The sequence below is a fragment of the Mustela nigripes genome, chromosome 16, assembly GCF_022355385.1.
Source record: "Mustela nigripes isolate SB6536 chromosome 16, MUSNIG.SB6536, whole genome shotgun sequence".
Lineage (NCBI taxonomy): Eukaryota > Metazoa > Chordata > Mammalia > Carnivora > Mustelidae > Mustela > Mustela nigripes.
In genome coordinates, this window is record NC_081572.1 from 56874385 (window position 1) to 56898945 (window position 24561).

Genomic DNA, 24561 nt, shown 5'->3' on the forward strand with positions numbered 1-24561 from the left:
ATTTGGGATTGCTGTGTCTTTTCGGTGGCTTAACCTTTTTGTCATTCTATAATGTCACTCTCTGTCTCTGGTAATTTTCTTTGCTTTGAAGTGTACTTTTACTAATATTAATATAACCATTCCTTTTTTTTTCCTTAGTAATGTTTACATGGTATGTTCTTGCCCACCTGTGACTTTCAATCTGCCAATAACATTACATTTATGAGTTTATTACAGACAGCAAGCCATTGTGTCACGTTTTGCAATCCACTACTGATCTCTGTCTTTTAATTGATATATTTAGCCCATTTAAATTTAATGTAATTATTGATATGTTAGAGTTTAATTCTGCTGCTTAATTATTTGTTTTCTGGGTTCTTTTTTCATTTTGACTTATCCGTAATGTTTTTGTGTGTATCTCTTTGTATAGCTTTTTTAGTTTCTGCTCTACCTATTATATTTTATGCACATATAGTCACAGTTGAATGATGTCATCACTTTACCGTTCTAATGGAATGTAGAAGCTTTACTTCTCTTTAGGGGCCTTGACCTTTTCTCATTTATTATATAATAGTCTCAAGTATTTACTCTGCATATACTTATAACCACATCAGATGGTGTTAACATTTTTGATTCAACCATCAAATATAATTTAGAAAACAGGAGGAGAAGGAAAGCTTATTGTATATATCTGCATATTTGCTTGCCATATTCTTTCTTCATTCCTGATGTTTCAAGACACTTTTTTTTTTTTTTTAAATCATGCTCTTTCTGTTTGGAGAATTTCTGTCAGCCATTCTTTAGGGTAGCTATGCTGCTGACAAAATCCCTTAGTTTTCTTCATCTAAGATTGTCTTAATTTCTTTTTCATTCCTGAAAGGTATTTTTTTCTGGATGTAGGATTCAGGGCTGGCTGCTTATTAAGCACTTGAAAAATGTTGTTCCATTCCTTTTGGCTTTCATGACTTTTGATGAGAAATCCACTGTCATTTGAATTGCTTTCCCTCTAAGAGAAGGTGATATTCTTCTCTTGCTGCTTTCAAGATTTTTTCCCCTTGTCTTGATTTTTCAGAAGTTTGACTCTGATATATCTTGGTGTGTATTTCTTGGCTTTATCCTGTCTAGGGTTCCCATAACTTCTTGAATCTGTAGTTTTATGTATTTTGCCAAATTTGCAAGTTTTCAGCCACTATTCCTTTGAGTACTTTTCCAGCTTTGTCCTTTGCCACTTGAACTCAGAGGATATACATGTTAGACCTTTCGTTAGAGCCCCACAGGTCCCTGAAGCTCTGTTCATTTTCCCTAGTTGGTTTTCTCTCTGTTCAGCTTGGGTAACTTTGTTTTTCTGGATTCAAGTTCACTGATTCTTTCCTCAGTCCCCACCATCTGCTGTGGAGCCTGTCCTCTGAGGATTTTATTTCAAGTTATTGTATCTTTCGGTTCTAGAATTTCCATAGCTTTGCATTCCTATCTTCTGTTTCTTTTCTGAATGTTCTTAGTTTTTCTTTGTTTATAATTGCCCATTGAAGCATTTTTAATGAAGCTGCTTTAAAGGCTTTGCCAGATAATTTTAACATTTGTGATTTGCCACATACTGATTGTCTTTTTTTTTTTTTTTTTTTTTTTTAATTTTTTTTAATTTTTTTTTTTTTTTTTTTTTTCCTTTTATTGTTTTTTTTTTTTTTTTTTTTTTTTTTTGCTCAATTTATATAATTCCCTTCATTTCATTCCTTGTCCTTGGTGTGATAGGTTATTTTCCACTGAAGCCTGGCATGGGGGGGTATTATAAGAGTTAAGAGGCTCTGGGTCTTATTTAGCTGGCTTCCTCTAACACTTCCCTGAAGAGAGAGGCTACTGCCTCATCACTACCAGGGGAGGGTAGAAGTCCAGCTCCCATTCTCAGCTTCTGTTGACAAGAAGGAGGCGCTCCTGATTCCTTCTGGGGAGGGGGGAGTGGGAAGTGTGGCTTCCAACTAGGCTTCCACTGATGCCACACTGCCTGGGAGGCAGAAGGGTGTCTCATTACTGCTCCATCAACACCATGGGGTAGAGGAAGTGACCTCATCACCACTGGGCAGCAGTGAAAGTCCTGGCTCTCACTAGGCTTCTTCCGACATCGCCCCCATCAGGGGATGGGGGTGGGGGGACTCTTGACTGTCTGGTGGGGTTGGAAGTCCAGGATCCCTGGTGGTCCTCACTGACACCGTAGTGTTGTAAGGGGCTCGTTACTGGCGGGAAGGATGAAAGGCTTGGCTTTCTGAGACACCACTCATGGTTGGGGGAGGAGGGGTCAGACAGCTCATTAGAGCCCTGTCAGAGCGAAGTTCAGCACCCACCCCAGCCCCCCCAGTTTGGTCTTTGCTAGTAGAGATGATGCCATAGTTCTTTCTGCGGTGTTTGACTGGAGCAATGCGGTTATTATCTAAAAGTTTTGTGTCTTGCTAGGTTGCCTCTTTGCTGAGCCTTTGGCTGGAAAGACCAGGCTTTTCTTGGGGCTTTTTCTGTCTGTACCCACTGGTGTCTCCAGGTTGTTGGCTCCTTGGGTCCAAGTCTAGGATATATGAGGCAAAAAAGAAATCCTTTTCCATTATGTTCACCACTATGTCCCCTTTTTGTTTTCTCTTTCCTTTGTTAGTTTTGTATATAATGTCCAGGACTTATACTGTACTTTGCAGGAGGAATAGGGGCAAGTATGTCTTCTTCACTTTGCAAGACCATTGTCGACTTTTTACATACTTAACAGCTGTTTTTTGTGTGATCAAAAAGTAATGTGTAAAGTATATGTTATTATAAAAATGTTTTTACAGGGCACCTGGGTGGCTCACTTGGTTAGGCGTCTGCCTTCAGCTCCGGTCATGATCCTGGGGTCCTGGGATCAAGCCCCACATCGGGCTTCCTGCTCAGCGGGGAGCCTGCTTCCCCCTGCTCCCCGCCTGCTGCTCCCCCTGCTTATGATCTCTGTCAAATGAATAAATAAGATCTTTTTAAAAAAGTGTTTTTACCTAAGGTAAAAATGGTATCTAATCTTGCTTCTTAGACTCAGATTAACCCTTGGCAGGTAACCTTATATAATTTTTTAGATGTAAAGATTTTTTATTTTTAAGTCATCTCTACACCCAACATGGGGCTTGAACTCACAACTCTGAGATCTAGAGTCTCATGCTCTACGGACTGAGCCAGTCAGGTGCCCCTTTTTAGATGCAGATATAGGACTTTAAAAAGACATAATTGGAAGCATCTTGGGATCCTTTTGGTCACACTTAGCAGAAATGAACTTGTGCTAGGTAAATTAAAAAAGAAACTTAGCAGAAGAATATCAGAGTATCTTATAAAACCCACCCAAGCAAGCTTCTCGAGGGAGTTGACTCTCCCTCACCTTCTTTTCTCTCCTCAGCCTATTCTTTGGGTCTTCTAGCCCCCTTACATATTTGATCCCGGTCGCCCAAACCTCCATCCAAGTCCAGTGGTCACTTCTCTGTCCTCATATTTTAGATGTTATAGCAGTAGTCCATTCTCCCTCCTTGCATTATTCTTTTTTTTTTTTTTTTTTTTGACAGAGAGAGATCACAAGTAGACAGAGAGGCAGGCAGAGGCGGGGTGGGGGGAAGCAGGCTCCCCACTGAGCAGAGAGCCCGATGCGGGGCTCGATCCCAGGACCCTGAGATCATGACCTGAGCCGAAGGCAGCAGCTTAACCCACTGAGCCACCCAGGCGCCCTTCCTTGCATCATTCTTGTTTTGAGGGTCTGTGACATCATTGTCCCCTCTTTCTGCACGAAGCTCACCTTATCATCCTCCTGCTCATTCTTCACATGCCACCTCTTAACATTGGGTGCTCAAAATGTGATACAATGTGGACACAGTAGGACTCTTGTTTTCTCCTCCCCAATTGTCCTCACCCCAAACTTCCCCATGTCAGCCAGTGCAACCCACCAATCTTCATGAACGGAGGGGACAGAGGCAGCCAACTGTCTGGAAAGGGGGCACGTCCACTTGGGGGCCAAACTTTAAATTAGCCATGATGCCAGCCCCGCCCACCTTCCATAGAGATTTTGGCCAGAACTGAAACCTGGATTTCCCAAATCCATTTCCATCTGATTTAGACACGATGCCCAAAACACACCAAGTGTCGGTCTTCAGTGTGGACTGTGAGTTTTTCTTTGTCGTTGTGAGTGTATTTGGTGAGACCAGGGAAAGACTGCCTCAGCGTCCACTGCCCGAACACCAGTGAACAGGCCCTCAGAGTCCCAGGGAGTTCTAGACTGGGCTCTCTGGGTCTCTCGAAATCAGTGTCTGTTTTGTAAAAAGTTGTAAAAACCACACCTGGCCAAGTAGCAGGACGAGTTTCTGATTTCAGTTCCGTCCACAAACCTTGACGATTTCTTTTCTTGCCGGAGGAGTTTCTCTTGCACCCCTAAACCGTATTCATGAATGGGCTGGCAAGGGAGGAGGCGAGAGATTTTTTTACTTAAATAATTGGCAAGAGTTTAAAGAGAGGGAGGAGAAGGAGGCTGACGGAGATGTGTGTGTTGGTGTCTCAGCTCAGGCACCTATTGTTGGAAGGACAGAGAGAAGGCGGGGGTGCTGAGTGGTTCTCTCTCTGGGAGGGAGGAAAAATGTGGAAGGACGGGGAAGAATAATGGCTGAAACCGGTCTGTGCTGGATCTATTCCGATGGCAAAGCATCTGGATGTCAGAAGGCTCCACACAGTCTTCCTTGCCCCAAACTATGAAAGAGTCACTCTGTCTTACAAACTGGCGAAGAACCTGGCAAGTGCGAGTAGCCTGTGATGAACACAAGTCATCACCGTCTTTGGCTGCTTCCAGAAAAATCAGAAAGCTGCCCTTATATGTGTAATTGGCCTTTCTCGAGCTTTTACATTTATTTATCTATCGCTTTGTTACCGTGCAAGCCTTTGCTGGCAAACAGGACAGGCTCTGCATTTGAAAGACAGCTGGATTAAAATAGCCTCCCATGCCAAGTACTCAGGGGTTAGCCTGGGAGTTTTTACCTTGGCAAGTTCCTGTAGTCCTTGTCGCATTCCCCATCTTGGCAGTAATTTCAGTCTGCTCGTCTTGTGTTCCCCTTTATTGCACAGGGACGCCAAGATGCTAGGGCATGCCGAGAAAGGCCAGGCATCATTTGCCAGCTGAGAGAGCCCTCTATGCCTCAGTCCTCTCATCTGTAAAATGGGGACAAGAATGTGTGTACCTCCTATGAATTCAGTGAATTAATTCATAGAAAGAACCTAGAACAGTGTCTGGCACATAGTAACCCCTCAGTTAGCATCAGCTGCTATGATTCTAAGTATAATAGCAAAGGCAGCATCTGGGGTGCTGGGCAGCATCAGATGCTGCCTTTGCTATTATACTTAGAATAATAGCAGCTCAGTGGGTTAAAGCAGCTCAGTGGGTTAAAGCCTCTGCCTTCAGCTCAGGTCATGATCTCAGGGTCCTGGGATCGAGCCCCACGTTGGGCTCTCTGCTCAGCAGGGAGCCTGCTTCCCTCTCTCTCTCACCTACTTGTGATCTCTCTCTCTCTGTCAAATAAATAAATAAAATATTTTTTTAAAAGAAGCTAAAACATTTTTTAAAAATTTAAAAAATGTAGCAATGGCAGCCTGGGGCATCCTGTTCTCTTCTCTGGTTCTTTCCGATGATTCCCTGGGTAGGAGGGAATCAGACAGAACTGGGTTCACGTGGCTCAAATCTTCCTGCCCATGCCGCGTGCTAGTTGTGCGACCTGGGGAAAGTCACATAGCCACCAGGACGCTCCTGATCCTTGGATGTTCAGGGTTTTGCAAGGTTGCTCAGAAGGAACAAGGTCATGGGCTTCAAGCCCTAAGCAGTCTCTGGTATAGAGTCAGCCGAACGGACATGAGTGTCTTTCTCCTTCCCTTCCCTCCTCTTGTTTCCTCCTGTTGGTCTTAACCACAACACTGGTCTTCCCAAGCAGCCTGGCACCCTTCCCTCGGTAAAGAAGGGCATGAGCAAAGGTGAGAAGTAAGTGAAGGTTTATCTCTGTTTCCTTGGCAGCTCTCCCTTTGCGTGCCCGTCTGCTTCACCTTCCTGCTCCCACGCCCCCTCCAACCACCACTGCTTCCCTTTTCCCATTTCCCCCCTTTTGTGGCCCTGCAGTCCTTCTGATGTCCACTCTCTACTTTCACTGCTGTCTGGGACGCATCTGTGAGCTAAATATCCCTCCATAGAGTTTGCATTTTGAAGAGTCAGCAAGGCCAGAGGAAGTGAGCCATCCTAACCCAGTGGGGAATGAATCACTGGCCATGAGAATTGGGGCAATTTGTGTGCAGGATGTCTTTGCTGGAAGCCTTGAATTATAACACAGAGGCACGACCCCCTACTCAGCCCTCTGAGTGTCTATCAAACAGCAGGGATCATTTCCTATGAACACGGCCCAGGGAAGAATTTGGGCTTTGAGAGTCAGGCCAACTTTGCATGTGCTTCCAGCTTGGCTCATAGGAATGGGGACCCCAAGAACTTGGGCAAATATGTGGCTGGCTCTCCCTGAGCTGTAGGAATTATGGGTGACTCTCATTATGGTAGTGGGCTGATGACGGTCATTAAACTAGGCAAGCCAGTGGAAGTGCCCCACATGGTATCTGACACAGAACAGCCTCTTGAAATAGCCAGCCTTCCTGCCTACCCACCCTCTTTCCATCCTTCCTGTTTTGTAGACTGAAACTTACAGAGAATTGACATCCCTATGTAATATTGCAAAGGCGTCAATTAATTATTTGTTGTTTCCCTTTCTAAGTTGTGGTAGAACACGCATGACGTGAAATTTACCACCTCGGGGCACCTGGGTGGTTCCATCCGTTGAGCGTCTGCCTTCGGCTCAGGTCATGATCCCAGGGTCCTAGGATCGAGCCCCACATCGGGCTCCTTGCTCAGCAGAGAGTCTGCGTCTCCCTCTCCCTCTGCTTGAGCTCTCTCACTCTCCCTCTGTGTGAAATAAATAAATAAAAATCTTTAAAAAGATTTTTATTTATTTATTTGACACAGAGAGATCACAAGCAGGCAGAGAGGTAGACAGAGAGAGAGGCAGAGGCAGACTCCCCGCTGAGCAGAGAGCCTGATGAGGGGCTCGATCCCAGGACCCTGAGATCATGACCTGAGCTGGAGGCAGTGGCTTAACCCACTAAGCCTCCGAGGTGCCCCTAAATAAATAAAAATCTTTAAAAAATAAAATAAATAAAATAAAATTTACCATCTTCATGTTGGTAAGTGTATATAGATCAGTGGTGCGAAACACATTCATTTCATTGTATAAAACTAAAACTCTGCACCCGTGTCTCCTCCCCCAGCCCCTGACAACCACCATTCAGCTCTGTCTCTGTGAATCTCATTGCTATGGGTGCCTCCTAGACAGGGAATTGTACAGTATTTTTCTCTTCGTGACTGGCTTATTTTTCTCAGCACAGTGTCCTCAAGGTTCCTCCGTATTGGAGCATGTGACAGGATTTCCTTCCTTTTTAAGGCTGCATAATATCCCATTTCGGTATATGCCGTATTTTGCGTATCCATTCACCTGTGTCTGTGGACAGTTTGGCTCTTGTGAATAATGATGCCCTAACGCAGATTTACAGGGTCCATTCACGTCCCGGCAGTCAGCCCTTTTGGATATACTCCGTACTGGATCATGTGGTCGTTCTATTTTTAATTTTGGGGGAAATCACCAGCACCATTCCACATTCGGCAGTGCACGAGGCTTCCCATTTCTCCTCACCCTCACTAACCCTTCTTATTGTTCTGTTTTGTTTATGGTAGTCATCTGAATGGGCGCAAGGTGGTATCTCATTGTGGTTTTGGGTTCTTTTTTTTTTTAAGATTTTTTTGTTGATTTGGGAGAGGGAGGGTGAGACACAGGAGTGAGGGAGGGGCAGAGGGAGAGGGAGAAGCAGTCACCCCCACACCCCACCCCTCCAGCTGAGCAGGGAGCCTGGGGTACATGGGGCTTGATAGCAGGACCCCGAGATCATGACCTGAGCTGAAGGCAGACACTTAAACGCTTAACTGACTGAAACACCCAGGCGCCTCTCTCTCCTTGTGGTTTTGATTTGCATTTCCCTATCCGTGAGTGATGTTAGCATCTTCTCATGTACCCGTCGGCCATCTGGATGTCTTCTTTAGAGCACTGTTTAGTCAAGTCCCTTGTCCATTTTTTTAAATGGTTATTTGTTGTTGTTGCTGTTCTTGAGTTGTAGGAATTCTTTATGTATTCTGGATATTGGCTCCTCGTCAGATAGATGATTTACAAATATTTTCCCCCATTCGGTAGGTTTACCTCTTCACTCTCTTGACTCTGATGCACAGAGTTTTCGATTTTGATGGAGATCCACTTTATCTGTCTTTATTTTGTTGCTTTTTGGTGTCATAGGCAAGAAATCACGGGCAAATCCATGGTGAGGAAGCCTCTCTGTTATGTCTTCTGAGAGTTTTATCACTGAAGCTCTTTACATTGAGGCTCTGATCCATTTTTATTTAATTCTTTGATACCGAGTGTTCCCAGCTCATAATAATGTATGTATTTCCATTTATTTGCCTTCTTTTGTTTCCCTCAAAAGTTTTATTTCATTAAAACCGTGCCTATTCTTTTTTTTTAAGATTTTATTTATTTATTTGACAGAGATCACAAGTAGGCAGAGAGGCAGGCAGAGAGAGAGAGGAGGAAGCAGGCTCCCTGCTGAGCAGAGAGGCCAATGCAGGGCTTGATCCCAGGACCCTGGGATCATGACCTGAGCTGAAGGCAGAGGCTTTAACCCACTGAGCCACCCAGGCACCCCAAAATCTTGCCTATTCTTAAAGTTTATTTTCTCTTCATATTTTTTTTTCTAATGCAATTTCTGGTTTTTATTCATATAATGAAGCAATAGTTGATTTCTATCTTGTACCAAATTTCTGTATTTGTAGCAAACCACTTTACCTACCTCTCTTTGTGATAACCATGCCTTTGGTTGATTATTTTGGGTTCCTAGAAACATTCTGAAGGTGAAAAAATGATGAATTACGCCAACGCTTTAATCGGCAAAGGTAGAATTCATCGTAGCCTCAATGAATGAAATGGCTTGTGACATAGAAACGCCCAGAAACTACCTCACCCACACACTCATCGTGAAGTTACTCAGAAGGCTCCAGCAGAGCAATAAATGAATCAAAACAAGGAACTCATAATGAGGGGTGACATAGCATAAAAACAAAGAAACAAACAAACAAAAAAGTAAATCCGTCTTAAAGCTGCTGCCTTCTCCCCAACGAATCACTGCCATTTTCCTAGATACTACATCTTACGTGAATGTCAACAAGAATTATTTAAAGAATTGTGGTGTAGTGTAAAAATATTTAATACAAATCCAATCCAGATCTGCACTTTTTTAAAGTAATTTTACAACATTTAGAATAAGAGAGGGGCTAAAATTGCAGGTTCAGAAACAATTTCTTAAAAACCATGTAGAAATTCTAGACCCAGCTCTGGTAAGGTTTTAAATCTTGATTAAAATGAATGATGTTGTCAGAAAACCTAAATTTACAAAGCTGACACATGAAGGAGTTGAATACTTATGCGATAATGTGAAAAGAAATTTTTTTTTTATTATTCATTTATTTGACAGAGAGAGATCACAAGTAGGCAGAGAGACAGGCGGAAAGAGGTGGGAAGCAGGCTTCCCGTGCGGGATTTGATCCCAGGACCCTGAGATCATGACCTGAGCCGAAGGCAGAGGCTCAACCTGCTGAGCCACCCAGGCGCCCCAAGAAATTTTTTTTTAAAGATTGTATTTATTTATTGGACAGAGAGAGAGATCACAAGTAGGCAGAGAGGCAGGCAGAGAGAGAGGAGGAGGCAGGCTCCCTGCTGAGCAGAGAGCCTGACACGGGGCTTGATCCCAGGACCCTGAGATCATGACCTGAGCTGAAGGCAGAGGCTTAACAACTGAGCCACCCAGGCACCCCATGAAAAGAAATTTAAAAAAGGATTCTAGAGGGACGCCTGGGTGGCTCAGTTGGTTAAGCAGCTGCCTTCGGCTCAGGTCATGATCTCAGCACCCTGGGATCGAGTCCCACATCGGGCTCCTTGCTCGGCAGGGAGCCTGCTTCTCCCTCTGCCTCTGCCTGCCATTCTGTCTGCCTGTGCTTGCTCTCTGCCCCCCTCTCTCTCTGATAAATAAATTAAAAATCTTAAAAAAAAAAAAGGATTCTAGAAATAACCTTGAGGAGAAGAGCCAAGGTCACACTGATGGATGGCAGAGGTTGACTCCCACCTAAGCAGGAGGGTGCCATGACTCCCCCGGGTTCTAGACTCAGATTCTAGTGATAGATTTGCCACTTTCTAATCTGAGCAAGGCTTTTCTCTGCTCAGAGCCTCCATTTTCCTGTCTGTAGAATGGGAGGAATGCACTAACTGGTTTCCAGGATGCCTTCCTAGTCAAATAGTCTAGTACGTGCGTGTCTTTGAAAGATAGAAGGCATCACTTCTCAAGCCTGACATCAGTGGAATCAACCAAGAGTGTTTTATTTCCTGGCCCAGTCTCAAAGCTCTCTGGAATTGGGCCATAGAATTGTTTATGCCCAGAAAGCACGCTGATAGCTAATAGATAGCATTTACTGAACGCTTGTAAAAAGCCAGGCACAAATTTTCCACTAATTTATATTCTAGTTTCTCCTCAGATGGTGTAAGTGTTTCTCCTTTTACTAAACACGTTCTATCAACTCATTGTGTTCAACCCGAACCCTAGTAGACCCCAAGAACACACCTTGGAACAGGCATGCCCTATCCTTTTAGGCAATGGTCTCAAAGGAAGACCAGTCTTTGACTTTTTATGGTAATATTTGGTCATAGGTGTCATGAACGTGCTCCAAAATATACTGACTACTGATTTCTAGATTGCCATCAAAATGGAAACACAGTTTAAGTAGTCTCACAGGGAGCCCTCGGAGACCCTCCAAGAGCCTGAGAGATTCTCCATCCCAGTCGAGGAACACTGGGTTAGGGGGGAAGCAGCTAGCCCTGCATTGGCCCGCCCACCAGTAATTAGGAACTGTGACCCCACATGACGTGGGAACTTGAACCAGGGTAACGAAGGACAGTAAGGCATTGAATAACCAACTGGAGGTATGTTTAGAGGATATTAAGCCTATGGAAAGGGTCTTAGAACTATGGAGCCCAACCAACCAGCTTCCCTGAATGCTAACAACTCACGTAACTTGGTACAGTCAGGAAGTGATCGTTGGTACAACACTGCTCACTAAACTGTGGACCTTATTTGGATTTTAGCCATCTTCTCCCCACCCAATGTCTCCTTTTAGTTCCAGAGTCCCATCCAGGATCCCACATTGTGTCTCCTCAAGTTCCTCCAATCTGTGGCAGTTTCTTGATCTTCCTTTACCTTTATGACCTTGACATTCTGGCGAGAACTGCTCAGTTATGTTATAGGATGTCTTCTCATGACTCAGTCATGATTATGCATGTTTTTGGTAAGAATCCTGCAGAAATGACATCGTGTCCCTCTCAGTGCATCCTATCAGGGGAGATAGGATCTGAACATATTTTATTGTTGGTAATATTAACTTGGATTATGAGGTTAAGGTGGTGCTGGGTTTCTCCACTGTGAAATTATTATTTTTCCCTTGCAATCAATTAATTTCTTAGAGGAAATACTCTGAGACTATGCAGGTATGCTGTCCCTTCTGAGATTTTCATCCATAGATTCTAACAGTCATATTGAGGATGGTTACTACTATGGCATTTGCCTAATGGTGGTTTTGTATTTTTCTCCTTCTAACCACATTTATTGATTGGTATTCTTTTGTAAAAAAAAGATCTGTTCCTTCTCCTCCATTTATTCCTTTATTCAGCTGTTTAGAACATTAGTGTAGACTCATTTTGTAGAGTATTTATTTCATTCTATAAATTATAATCCAGCACTTTCATTATTTATTTTGTTGTTAAAATTGTCCTGGCTTTAGCTGTTGGAAGCTCTTTCAAGCTGGCTCCCCTGTCCTCTGACACTCCCATCCATTTTCAAGGAATGACTTATTTTCTGGCACTGTAAGATGTTCCTGGTTCATCTTATATATTTCCTGCCCGAGTCCTGGAATCAGCCATTCCTCTAAGGAACCCTGGTTCCTGTGAGTGGAGAATGGTATTTAGAAACCAAGACCTGGGCACTAGGTGTGCTCATTGCTCCTGGGATGTCCTTTCCTGGCTCTCTCGGTAGAGCCAGAAAATATATGTACACATTTTTTAAAAAGGTTTTTTATTTATTTATTTTCAGACAAAGTTCATAAGTAGGCAGAGAGGCAGGGAGAGAGAGAGGAGGAAGCAGTCTCCCCACTGAGCAGAGCGCCTGATGCGAGGCTCAATCCCAGGACTCTGGGATCATGACCTGAGCTGAAGGCAGAGGCTTTAACCCACTGAGCCACCCAGGTGCCCCTATATGTATGCATTTTAACAGAAGCATACACACATCCATTTCACTTCTTTATGTATCTCTGTGTAAATACATTCAGAATCCATGAGTTCATGCTGATTTCTCCAACTCCCAACTAACCAGGTTGGCTCATTCTAGATTTCCCCTACTCCTTATTTGTCACTTCTTTCTCCTACAGTGAGAAGCTGGCTCTCATAACCTATGATACATTTACTTGTTTGCTTAGTCATAGCACACACATAAAGAGGTCTCCATATTTTAAACACACATCCCTATGGCAAACAGGTTTAATAATTACAAAATGATGTGTAGTTCTTTTTGTCTTTAGCCTTATAGTAGCCAGTCGAAATACTATTTTCCAAAGTTCCTCCATTTAATTCTTTCTTCTCCTGTCCCTTTCAATGTGGTTATGTTACTCATTCACCATGCATTTGGGTCCATTCGTTTTGTAGACTTTTGTCCCCCTGTCCGCCGCAATCCCAGTTGACCTGAGTTATTTATTTAATTTGGGGTATGTAAAACCTTGCTGTAGTTCTGAGAGTCAAAGGGTTACATAGAAATTGCCCCAAAGAAGTGTTGCCCTTCCTCCTCCCCAGATCATTCTCCTCTCCTTCTCACTCCTTTCTTACCCCAGTATCTTTAGTTTTAAGTGTATCCTTCCTGCTTTGAATGGTGAGAAATTTTAAAATTAGGTCACAGAAGAGATTCTGCCTTGAACCGTCATGGGGAGAAGAGTGGGGCCAGAGAAGGGAGGTCAAACCACAGGGGCAGAGGGAGGAGTGATGAGGGGCCAACGCGGGGAGGGTCCATGCAGGACCACATGCCTTGGTGCCTTTCTTATTCCCACCTGTGGAACTAAGGTTTCAAAGAATAGGCCTGGAATATTCCAGAACAGCAGGGGAACTGTATGGGTGCCGGCCAGAGCCTGGAGGTACCTATTTCTCCTGCTATGAGATGTAGGATCTCTGCCTCTGCCATTCCACAGTGTTTGAGAAATCCTCCAAGAAAAGAAGCCCCAGTGGGGCTGCCCCAGGAGAGTCGGACCTAAGCAGACCTTCCACCAGTCCTGCACATTTGGGAAGATGACCCTGTCTTGCATCATGAGGTCAGGTGAACATGTGAAGAGGAGGTCTCCCTCTGTGCCCTCTGGGCTCACCCCTCCCCAGCTGCAGGCCTCCCTGTTCTGCTCAGGGTCCCCACTAAGGACTCACCCTTACTGACTCAGAAGAGGAACTTGGAGATGGGGGCAAGCCCGGCTGCCGACTATTTCAACATGACTCCACGGGTGAGGGCCATTCCCATTCCTGGCAGCTGCTGGAATTTCACAATAGATGCTTCTCTTACCAAGGTGCTGAGGGAAGCCAGGCCTTGCCTGGCGATCTCTGAAAAAAGGCATCATCCTTTGGGAGGGAGGGAGTGCCACCTTCTTTCCCCTTCCTCTCTGCCCCAAAGCCAGTAGGGTTCTGCTAACAAGTCACAAGAAACAGCTGATGACTGACTCATCAAATGGAAATGAGGGTGCCAAAGGACCAGGTGGTGAGCCACGATGCTCTGGGTTAACCCCCAGGGCAGCTCGGCTGAGGGTCCCCCCACCTCGCCCTGGTCAGGCTCCCACCTGCCTGGGCTCCCAGGGCCCAGTGCCTTGGGCAAGTCAGCCTCTCAGAGCAGCTGAGGGAAAACTCTAGATGGTGTCATGATGCCAGGGGGAGTTGGCATGCTGAGAGCTGTGCCCTGTGCCCTGGGGATCCCTGCCCCATCCCTGGAGAAGGCCTTGATCGTCTTCAGTCAACTGCTGGGGACACTAAGGCCAGGAGATGGGAGTCTCGGGGGCCTTGAAGGGAAGGAGTGTGGGCCAGCAGGCGTTGGAGGGGCGCTGTGAAGGCTGCTCAGAGCAGCCCCAGGACACTGTGTCCTGACCCCCTCAGGACAGGGGTGCAGCAGAGGCAGTGTTGGCTGAAAACGTTGATTTGCATCTTGTATTTACAGTGGGACGCGATAGGGCAGGATGACTAATGTCTGCCTCGTGACACCCGGGTGTCCCTTGCCGCAGGGACTGGGCGGAGGGGACTCTAAACCCAGTCATTGTGGTTCAGCCCTAGGTCCAGACTGGAGATGCTCTGGTTCAGCAGGTACTGAGCTTCCAGTCCTGATCCCCTTGCTGGAGGGTGGGTAGCTGGTGTAGACAGACATGGACATGGGGGGCTCAGGATTCCTTATAGCTGGGGAGGTAGGTCTCTTAAAGCAAGACCATGTTATAGCTAATTAAGTCTTCATTTTGGGAGGTGTGAACATGAGCGGATTTTCTTTTCCTTCTGATAACTGGCATCTTCACTGTGCTGAGAGCGCCCTGTAGTGGCCAGGCCCAGGCCCCCTGCATTCATATCCCAGCTTTGCCACCTCTTCACTGTGTGACCTTGGGCAAGTCGTGTAACTTCTCTGTGCCACAGAGGACCCATCTCTCCATCTGCCTCCCCAGAGGAGATCCCCCCATCAGCCTCTTACTGCTAACTTTCCCTTCCCCTGCCTCCCCTGCAGGGAGCCCTCCAGGGCCAACTACCAACAAAACAGCCCGGGTCCAGCTTTTGTGGCTAGACCCCACCCCTTGTCCTCCCCACAAGGACCTCTCACATCTCCTTACCGGCCCTCCCTGCTTTCCCCCTCAGCCCTGCTGTGGCTCACAGGGAGCCCGAAGCCAGTGTGCTTCCTAAACAGTCACGCGACAACAAAATGGCAGCCCCCCCCCCCCCCCCCCCCCCCCCCCCCCCCCCCCCCCCCCCCCCCCCCCGCCCCAACGAGCCGCCCCCCCCCCCCCCCCCCCCGCCCACCTGGCAGGTGTCTGGTCTGGAGAAGGGATTCTCTTAAAGACAAACCCCACCCCCACCCCCGCCCTTGGCTTTGGTAGAGAGAGGAGAGTCCTCTGGAATTCTTGACAGCATGTCTTCCCAGTCTTCCCTGTATTTGTGAGCACGGGTAGGTGGCTGTGCCCCTTCTGGACAGACCCCTCCCATTGAGGCCCCCTGGGGTAACTGCCCCCCTCCCCGCTGCTGGCTCACCGTGACTCTTTAGAACATGAGCAGGTGGGTCACTGAGCACGTTTTGTCCCCTGAGTTGGGTCTCGGCCAGAGTCAGGGAGCACAGAAGGAGTCCTCGATACCGTTGTCTGCTTGCAGCCCAGCCGGCTCTCCCAGCCGGGCGCCCACCCTGGGGCTGCTCCATCCCCTCCCTGGGGCTAGGCTTCCCCTTCTGCAAAATGAAGGACTTAATGCAGGGGCGGGCGGTGGGGGGCAGCCTCTGAGCTCCTTCCAAGAACCCACCCTGGGGCTCGTGGGGAAAAACCAGCCTGGGGGGGCAGAGGGTCTTCTGATGCCATGTGAGCCATCCACACCCCAGAGTCATCCTTCTGAAGGTGCCTGAGCTCCCAGCTCCTGCAATGGATACCAGGAGCCCTGAGTTTGGGGAGGACTAAGCTGGAGAGGGTCCTGTCCTGGGGCTCCACTACAAGCAGAAGGCTGTGGCCTCGTCACTGGGGTCCGTTCCCAGGACGCACACCCAGGACCCCAAAGCCCACACCCTGCACCATCTAGCTCAGTGGCAGTGAACTCATTGCCTGGGCTGCCCAGGGAGGAATCAGGGACATTGGAAGGGCCCAGGGACATCCTTGGGCTGCCGGTGCCGCTCATGGAAACAGCCAGCGTCCTGAATCCCTGGTGAGAGGTTTTCCCGAGCTCAGTCTGCCACCACAGCAGCCGGGAGATGGGGGGCCTGGCCCTCTGTTCCAGGGTCTCAGTCCTTGGCAGGCTCACCCCTGCACCCAGACTTCTGCACATGCTGCCTCTTCTTTCTGAATGTTCTTCCTCTCGCTTCTCTCCTCTCTTCCTCATCCAGCTTCGTGATCTCTTCAGGGAGGCTTCCCCGATGGCCTAGCATGGGCTCCCCATCTGGCCTGCCCCTGGCGCCATCTGTCTTCACAGCATCACCTTCCGCGATGACCTCTTTCTTGGTCCATTAAGCGGTCCGGTGTCTGTGTCTGACACCAAGGAGCACGGCCCAGCAAGGACCTTGCTGATGTGGGGAGATGCTGGACAGCTCACAGAGGGCCCATGTGTCCTTGGTCAGGCGTGCGGTTCCTCCTGGGCTGTGGAAGTAGGAGGATTTGCCTACATGGGGCCCCCACGAGCCAAGGGTTCCAGTCACGCAGCTGGGTCCCCGTTTGGATTTTGCAGTTTTGCATGTTGTTTGCATGGCCCAGCTCTAAGCTCAGGGCTTCTGCTTGTGGTTTCCTGGTCCCTCCCCAGTTCCACCGAGCTGGACCATGGCCTCCTCGGCTCGTCGCCAGGACCCGGCCTGACGGGCCAGCAACAGAGTCCTCTCAGAAGGGGTGAATGCGGGAGAGTGGGAGGGCGCCAAAGCCTGTGGCGGGATGACGTTCGTGGCCTGAGAGCACACTGGGGTCATCCGCTGTGGCATTCTTGCCAACAGTCCTCTGGGGTCGGTGCCTTGTTAAGCCCATTTTACAGAAAAGGAAACTGAGGTTCGGCAGCCTTCTCCCTGCCCATCCCTGGGGCCTGGGGGGGGGCGGGGGGCAGAGAAAAAGCCCCCTCCCTACGTGATTCTGATTTTTCTCCAGGAGTCCTCTTGCCCACTGGGGTGTGGCTCCTCCCAGGCACTCATGGGGACACTTGCTGCTGCCTGGTGGGGCAGGCAGGCCCCCATTCACCTCACAGCCTGCATCGCTGAGCTATTGAGCTGCAGCGACTGTAACCCCCGCCCCCCCGTGCTGCGCTCTCGGCGAGGCTGAGGGAGCTCCATGCCGCCGGTCCATGTGCTTCTCCAGCCTGTGGCTCTCCCGGCTGACGGGTGTCTGTCCCCTGTGCAGGCGATGACTCAGGATGCAGCCAGGGGCCACGACGTGCACGGAGGACCGCATCCAGCATGCCCTGGACCGCTGCCTGCATGGGCTCAGCCTCAGCCGCTGCTCCACCTCCTGGTCAGGTAGGTCCAGTGGGTGGAGGCGGGGAGGGTAGAGGGGCTGGTGGGGCCCAAAAAGCCTCGGGGTGTGTGTGTGTGTGACAGTGAGCCCTGGAGTGCTTACAGAAGCCGGCGGGTTCTGGTTCTAGAGCCAGACCTCCCCTGAGCCGGTGCGCAGCACAGCACCTGATGGAGAGTAGCCCCTCAGAACGTGGCACTCTGTCTTCCCCCAATGTCTTCCGCCTCCTCCTCCTCCTCTTCCTCCTCCTCCTCCTCCTCTTCCTCAGGGCTATCTTGCTTTCTTCACTTGCATCAGAAAGAGAGGTCCTGGAAGAAGCTATGGGTCCTGCTTAGAAGAACCACAGCTGCTGATTCCAAAAGAACTGCTCGGAATTCATAGATGACTCACCCCAGAATTCTGTTGCATTGGGTTCTGGTTCCTTCCAGAGCCCCATCTCCTTTCTGCCCATAGGACAAGGGGGAATCTCAGCCGAGCTTCAGTGATCAGGAAGCTTCCATGTCACATGTTTCCCAGGACCCAGGAATGGGCTTATCTGCAGGCAGGGGCAATTCTATCTCTGAAGACTGGTGCCTACTTTTGATCATTTCTCATGCTTCTAAGAGTGTTCATATCCCATATCCCACTTGCCTCTCTGACTAACCCCATAAGATAGGTAGCCACTGCTCCTTGAACATACCCGGTTCCTTCCCTGGTTCCTTCCTACCTCAGGACCTTTGCACTCACTTGCTGCCTGGAACTCTTCCCTCGGAATGACACGTAGCTGGCTCCTTCTCATCTAGGCCTCAGACCAAGTGTCACCTCCTCTGAGATGTTTTCCTTGGTCTTTGGAATTACACAGATCTAGATTAAAGCTGTCTCTCACTGGCTGCTGTCACATGAATGGGTTAACCACTTGGGACCTCACCTGCCTCACCTGTAAAGGGAGAGTGGCGGCCACAGGAGCTTCTTCCTGAAGGGCGGAGGGGAGACTCAGGGGGACAGAGTCCATGTATGCAAGAGCCTAGCACCTTATCGGCACACAGTAGGGGTCAGTCAGTGGTCCTTTACTGCCTACGGTCTGGATGGAACCTAAGCATAGACAATAGAGTTGGTGGGGGGTGGCATAATTACGTAAAAGAAGACAAAAGTATCTGACTTTGGCCAATTTTACAAAACTCCATGTCCGCATGAAAATGCTGTGAGGGTCTCCCCAAACTTGTAAGGAGCCCAAGCTCCTGAAGGTGCCCGCAGCACAAACTCCCTGCAGCTCACGGCTGGCTCCCCTCGCCTCCCCCCGCTACGCTGGCCTCTACCACGCGCACACGCGCACAGGCACACGGGCCTCCATGTGCACCCCACTAACTTCCAGGGGTTTACCACTGCTGCCTACGGGGAAATAGAGCCTGGCACAGTAAGGAAGTCTGGGGAAGTTACACAAGGACAGAAGTGCCCACTCTGGCTTTCAAAAGCTACACGGATGTAGTGTCCCCCTTCCTGGGCCCCCAGCCAGGCAGTCCCAGGGTGGACTCTCGGTCTCTCTCGGAGGCTTGGTCTTGCTTTGGGACGGAGCTTGCCATGACTCTTCTTCTCCTCTTTCCAGAACTTTCTGCCTCTGCCCTCCTTCCCTGCACCTTGCAGATTCCAGCACCCACTGTAGGAGCCAGAGCCGCAGAATCGTGGCCTCTCAAGGGGACCCCAGCCCGTCTCTGTGTCTCATGAGCCCCGCTCTCTGCAGGACTGCAGGCACTCGTCTCGATGAGGCATGATGGTGTTGGCTGTTGATCCAGAGTCTTCTCAGTCCGTCCCTTTAACCAGGAGGGCCCCCATGCAGCCCCCGGGGATTCCTGCTGCTCTCCGGACCTGACCCGAACTCCCACCTCTCTCTCTGCCTTTGCAGCTGGCCTGTGTCTCAACTGCTGGAGCCTGCAGGAGCTGGTCAGCAGGGACCCGGGCCACTTCCTCATCCTCCTGGAACAGATCCTGCAGAAAACCCGAGAGGTGGGCGCTGGCCAGGGGTCAAAGACGCGAGGGAAAGGTCCCCATGGAGTGCTGGTTCTGGGGTGTGCTTGGCCCAGCGTGGGGGGTTGACAAAGGGCACTGGGAACCCCTGACTTTTCTGTTCCAGCAGTGCTTGGGGATTGAACGTTTCTAGGAGGGGCTTGTGGTCCTTTCAGTAAGAGAATGAGGATTCCTAAAATTCAGGAGTCCGGATTCTGAGTTTAAGCTGCTGCTGCTGCTTCTTCTTCTTCTTCTTCTTCTTCTTCTTCTTCTTCTTCTTCTTCTTCTTCTTCTTTTTGGGAGAGAGAGCAAATACAAGTGGGTTAGGGGCAGAGGGAGAGGCAGAAAGAGAATCTCGGGCAGGCTCCTCGCCCAGCATGGAGCCGACTCAGGGCTCGAGCTCATGACCCTGAGATCACAACCTGAGCCCAGCTCAACAGTCAGATGCTCCACCGACTGAACCCACAGGCGCCCCCCACTTTCAGCTGCTTCCTAAGACAGACATTTCTTGCAAGTCTGGGTATTCACTAGAGAGGAGGGAGGAAGCTCTCCCGAATTCCTTTCCTTGGAAAGAGCCAGGAAAGTAGACACAGAAGAGAAAACCGATTAAACAGCGAGACCATATGAAGAGGCTTTTCCGACTAAGAAGAATGGTGTGTTTCAGGCTCAGCTGGGCTGGGCTTCTAGAACAGCTGGGGATCCGTAAAGAGGGTGCTAGCTCTTCTATAAAGAATTGTCTTCTTAAGTGTTTTTTTTTTTTTTTTTTTTTTTTAAACATGTGACTTTTTCAGCTGCCCTGAACTGTCTTGGTTTATCAGAACACCCAAGGCCCCAGTTCTGGTACCACCATTTACAAGGTGCTGTTAGACCCCGACCATAATAAGCAGGCCAACTCAGTTGGCCTGCTTAAACTGCCTTTGGGGTGTTTAGTTTATAAACGCAATTCTCTGCAGCCATGTAGCAATAGGGGAGGATTTGTAGGAGGGACCAAGGAGCGGGTGTATCAGGCACATGGTTCAGGGTAAAGAGAAGAATTCTCAGTGCACCACAGAGGGTGGGCCTTTCTCTGCATCTCTGATGCCCACGAGTTCCAGAAGGGGCCGACACCTTTAGCATGTTGACCGAAGGATTCTAAATCCCGTGCAAATGTACGGTGGCAAGTGGATCAAAGAATGAGTTGAGGAGTACATAAACCTTGGAAACAAACATGGAAAGAATGTTGCCTCGGTTACAATAAAATAAATGCAAATTAAAACCATAATGAGACAGTCTTTGCCTAGCAAATCAGCAAAAAAAAGATTACAATGAGGAATGCAGGGAAGGGTTAGAGTGAAACCCGTGCTTTCGTATGCACAGCATATTAAAATTGGCACAGTCCTTCTGGAGAGTAACTTGGCAGGGTGCTTCAAAGGTCAGAAATATGTTTATGGTCTTTGATCTGTTGATCCCATTTCTTGAACTCGAACCTAGAGAAGTAATCCAAATTGTGGAAAAAAGTGCACAAAGTAACGTGCATTGTAAAAGGATTTAAAACAGCAGGAAGATAATCTCAAAGGTCCAGAATGAAGCTAATAAATGACAGAGATCTAGCAGAAGAGATATTGCGCAGGTAATAAAAAGATGGGCATTATCCAAAGGTATAAACAAATTTTAATGTATAAAAAAATGCATCAGAGGAGTCAAGATGGCGGAGAAGTAGCAAGCTGAGACTGCTTCAGCTAGCCGGAGATCAGCTAGATAGCTTATCTAAAGATTGCAAACACCTGAAAATCCATCGGCAGATCGAAGAGAAGAAGAACAGCAATTCTGGAAACAGAAAAACAACCACTTTCTGAAAGGTAGGACCGGCGGAGAAGTGAATCCAAAGCGACGGGAAGATAGACCCCGGGGGGAGGGGCCGGCTCCCGGCAAGCGGCGGAGCAACCGCGCACAAAATCAGGACTTTTAAAAGTCTGTTCCGCTGAGGGACATCGCTCCAGAGGCTAAACCGGGGCGAAGCCCACGCGGGGTCAGCGTGGCCTCAGGTCCCGCAGGGTCACAGAAGGATCGGGGGTGTCTGAGTGTCGCAGAGCTTGCGGGTATTGGAACGGGAAAGCCGGCTACAGAGACAGAGCCGACAGTAAGCTCACAGCTCGGGGTGACCTTGAACCGGTCGCAGGCTCGGTGAGCTCGGAGCGCGGCCGGAGGTCAGGCAGACGGGAGTAACTGGGCGCGGTTCTCTGAGCGCGCACTGAGGAGTGGGGCCCTGGGCTCTCGGCTCCTCCGGGCCGGAGACCAGGAGGCCGCCATTTGTATTCCCGTCCTCTGGAACTCTACGGAAAGCGCTCAGGGAACAAAAGCTCCTGAAAGCAAACCCGAGCGGATTACTCACCCCGGCCCCGGGTAAGGGCGGTGTAATTCCGCCTGGGGCAAAGACACTTGAGAATCACTACAACAGGCCCCTCCCCCAGAAGATCAACAAGAAATCCAGCCGAGACCAAGTTCACCTACCAAGGAGTGCGGTTTCAATACCAAGGAGAGCAGCAGAATTCCAGAGGAGGAGAAAGCCAAGCACGGAACTCATGGCTTTTTTCCTGTGATTTTTTTTTAGTCTTGCAGTTAATTTAATTTTTTTTCATTCATTTTTTTTTTCTCACCTTCGGGTAAATTTTTTTTAACTGTTACCTTTTTCTTTTTTAACGATTTTTTACTAGTTTATCTAATATATATATATATTTTTTACATTTTTCTTAGGTGTTTTCTTTTTTTAAAAATTCTTTTCTTTTCTTTTCTTTTCTTTTTTTTTTCTTTTTTCTTTCTTCCTTTTTGAACCTCTTTTTATCCCCTTTCTCCCCACTCACGATTTTGGATCTCTTCTAATTTGGTTAAAGCATATTTTCCTGGGGTTGTTGCCACCGTTTTAGTATTTTACTTGCCCCTTCATTTACTCTTATCTGGACAAAATGACAAGACGTAAAAATTCAACACAAAAAAAAGAACAAGAGGCAGTACCGAAGGCTAGGGACCTAATCAATACAGACATCGGTAATATGTCAGATCTAGAGTTCAGAATGACAATTCTCAAGGTTCTAGCCGGGCTCGAAAAAGGCATGGAAGATATTAGAGAACCCCTCTCGAGAGATATAAAAGCCCTTTCTGGAGAAATAAAAGAACTAAAATCTAACCAAGTTGAAATAAAAAAAGCTATTAATGAGGTGCAATCAAAAATGGAGGCTCTCACTGCTAGGATAAATGAGGCAGAAGAAAGAATTAGTGATATAGAAGACCAAATGACAGAGAATAAAGAAGCTGAGCAAAAGAGGGACAAACAGCTACTGGACCACGAGGGGAGAATTCGAGAGATAAGTGACACCATAAGACGAAACAACATTAGAATAATTGGGATTCCAGAAGAAGAAGAAAGTGAGAGGGGAGCAGAAGGTATACTGGAGAGAATTATTGGGGAGAATTTCCCCAATATGGCAAAGGGAACGAGCATCAAAATTCAGGAGGTTCAGAGAATGCCCCTCAAAATCAATAAGAATAGGCCTACACCCCGTCACCTAATAGTAAAATTTACAAGTCTCAATGACAAAGAGAAAATCCTGAAAGCAGCCTGGGAAAAGAAGTCTGTAACATACAATGGTAAAAATATTAGATTGGCAGCTGACTTATCCACAGAGACCTGGCAGGCCAGAAAGAGCTGGCATGATATTTTCAGAGCACTAAACGAGAAAAACATGCAGCCAAGAATACTATATCCAGCTAGGCTATCATTGAAAATAGAAGGAGAGATTAAAAGCTTCCAGGACAAACAACAACTGAAAGAATTTGCAAATACCAAACCAGCTCTACAGGAAATATTGAAAGGGGTCCTCTAAGCAAAGAGAGAGCCTACAAGTGGTAGATCAGAAAGGAACAGAGACCATATACAGTAACAGTCACCTTACAGGCAATACAATGGCACTAAATTCATATCTCTCAATAGTTACCCTGAATGTGAATGGGCTAAATGCCCCTGTCAAAAGACACAGGGTATCAGAATGGATAAAAAAACAAAACCCATCTATATGTTGCCTCCAAGAAACACATTTTAAGCCCGAAGACACCTCCAGATTTAAAGTGAGGGGGTGGAAAAGAATTTACCATGCTAATGGACATCAGAAGAAAGCAGGAGTGGCAATCCTTATATCAGATCAATTAGATTTTAAGCCAAAGACTATAATAAGAGATGAGGAAGGACACTATATCATACTCAAAGGGTCTGTCCAACAAGAAGATTTAACAATTTTAAATATCTATGCCCCCAATGTGGGAGCAGCCAACTATATAAACCAATTAATAACAAAATCAAAGAAACACATCAACAATAATACAATAATAGTAGGGGACTTTAACACTCCCCTCACTGAAATGGACAGGTCATCCAAGCAAAAGATCAGCAAGGAAATAAAGGCCTTAAATGGCACACTGGACCAGATGCACATCACTGATATATTCAGAATATTTCATCCCAAAGCAACAGAATACACATTCTTCTCTAGTGCACATGGAACATTCTCCAGAATAGATCACATCCTCGGTCCTAAATCAGGACTCAACCGGTATCAAAAGATTGGGATCATTCCCTGCATATTTTCAGACCACAATGCTCTAAAGCTAGAACTCAACCACAAAAGGAAGTTTGGAAAGAACCCAAATACATGGAGACTAAACAGTATCCTTCTAAAGAATGAATGGGTCAACCGGGAAATTAAAGAAGAATTGAAAAAAATCATGGAAACAAATGATAATGAAAATACAACGGTTCAAAATCTGTGGGACACAACAAAGGCAGTCCTGAGAGGAAAATATATAGCGGTACAAGCCTTTCTCAAGAAACAAGAAAGGTCTCAGGTACACAACCTAACCCTACACCTAAAGGAGCTGGAGAAAGAACAAGAAAGAAACCCTAAGCCCAGCAGGAGAAGAGAAATCATAAAGATCAGAGCAGAAATCAATGAAATAGAAACCAAAAAAACAATAGAACAAATCAACGAAACTAGGAGCTGGTTCTTTGAAAGAATTAATAAAATTGATAAACCCCTGGCCCGACTTATCAAAAAGAAAAGAGAAAGGACCCAAATAAATAAAATCATGAATGAAAGAGGAGAGATCACAACTAACACCAAAGAAATACAAACTATTATAAG

At 47.4% G+C, this 24561-nt stretch overlaps 1 protein-coding gene across 3 annotated transcripts in view; it reads left to right on the plus strand.

Annotated features, from left to right (window-relative positions):
• PIK3R5 (phosphoinositide-3-kinase regulatory subunit 5) overlaps positions 1–24561 on the plus strand; it is a 70604-nt gene that overhangs the window by 22876 nt on the left and 23167 nt on the right. For all 3 annotated transcript variants that reach the window (XM_059380622.1, XM_059380620.1, XM_059380621.1), the window contains exons 2-3: positions 17300–17415; positions 19290–19390. In XM_059380622.1, coding sequence (XP_059236605.1) covers positions 17313–17415; positions 19290–19390 — 204 coding nt within the window. In that variant the 5' untranslated portion in view covers positions 17300–17312. The remainder of the gene's footprint in view (positions 1–17299; positions 17416–19289; positions 19391–24561) is intronic.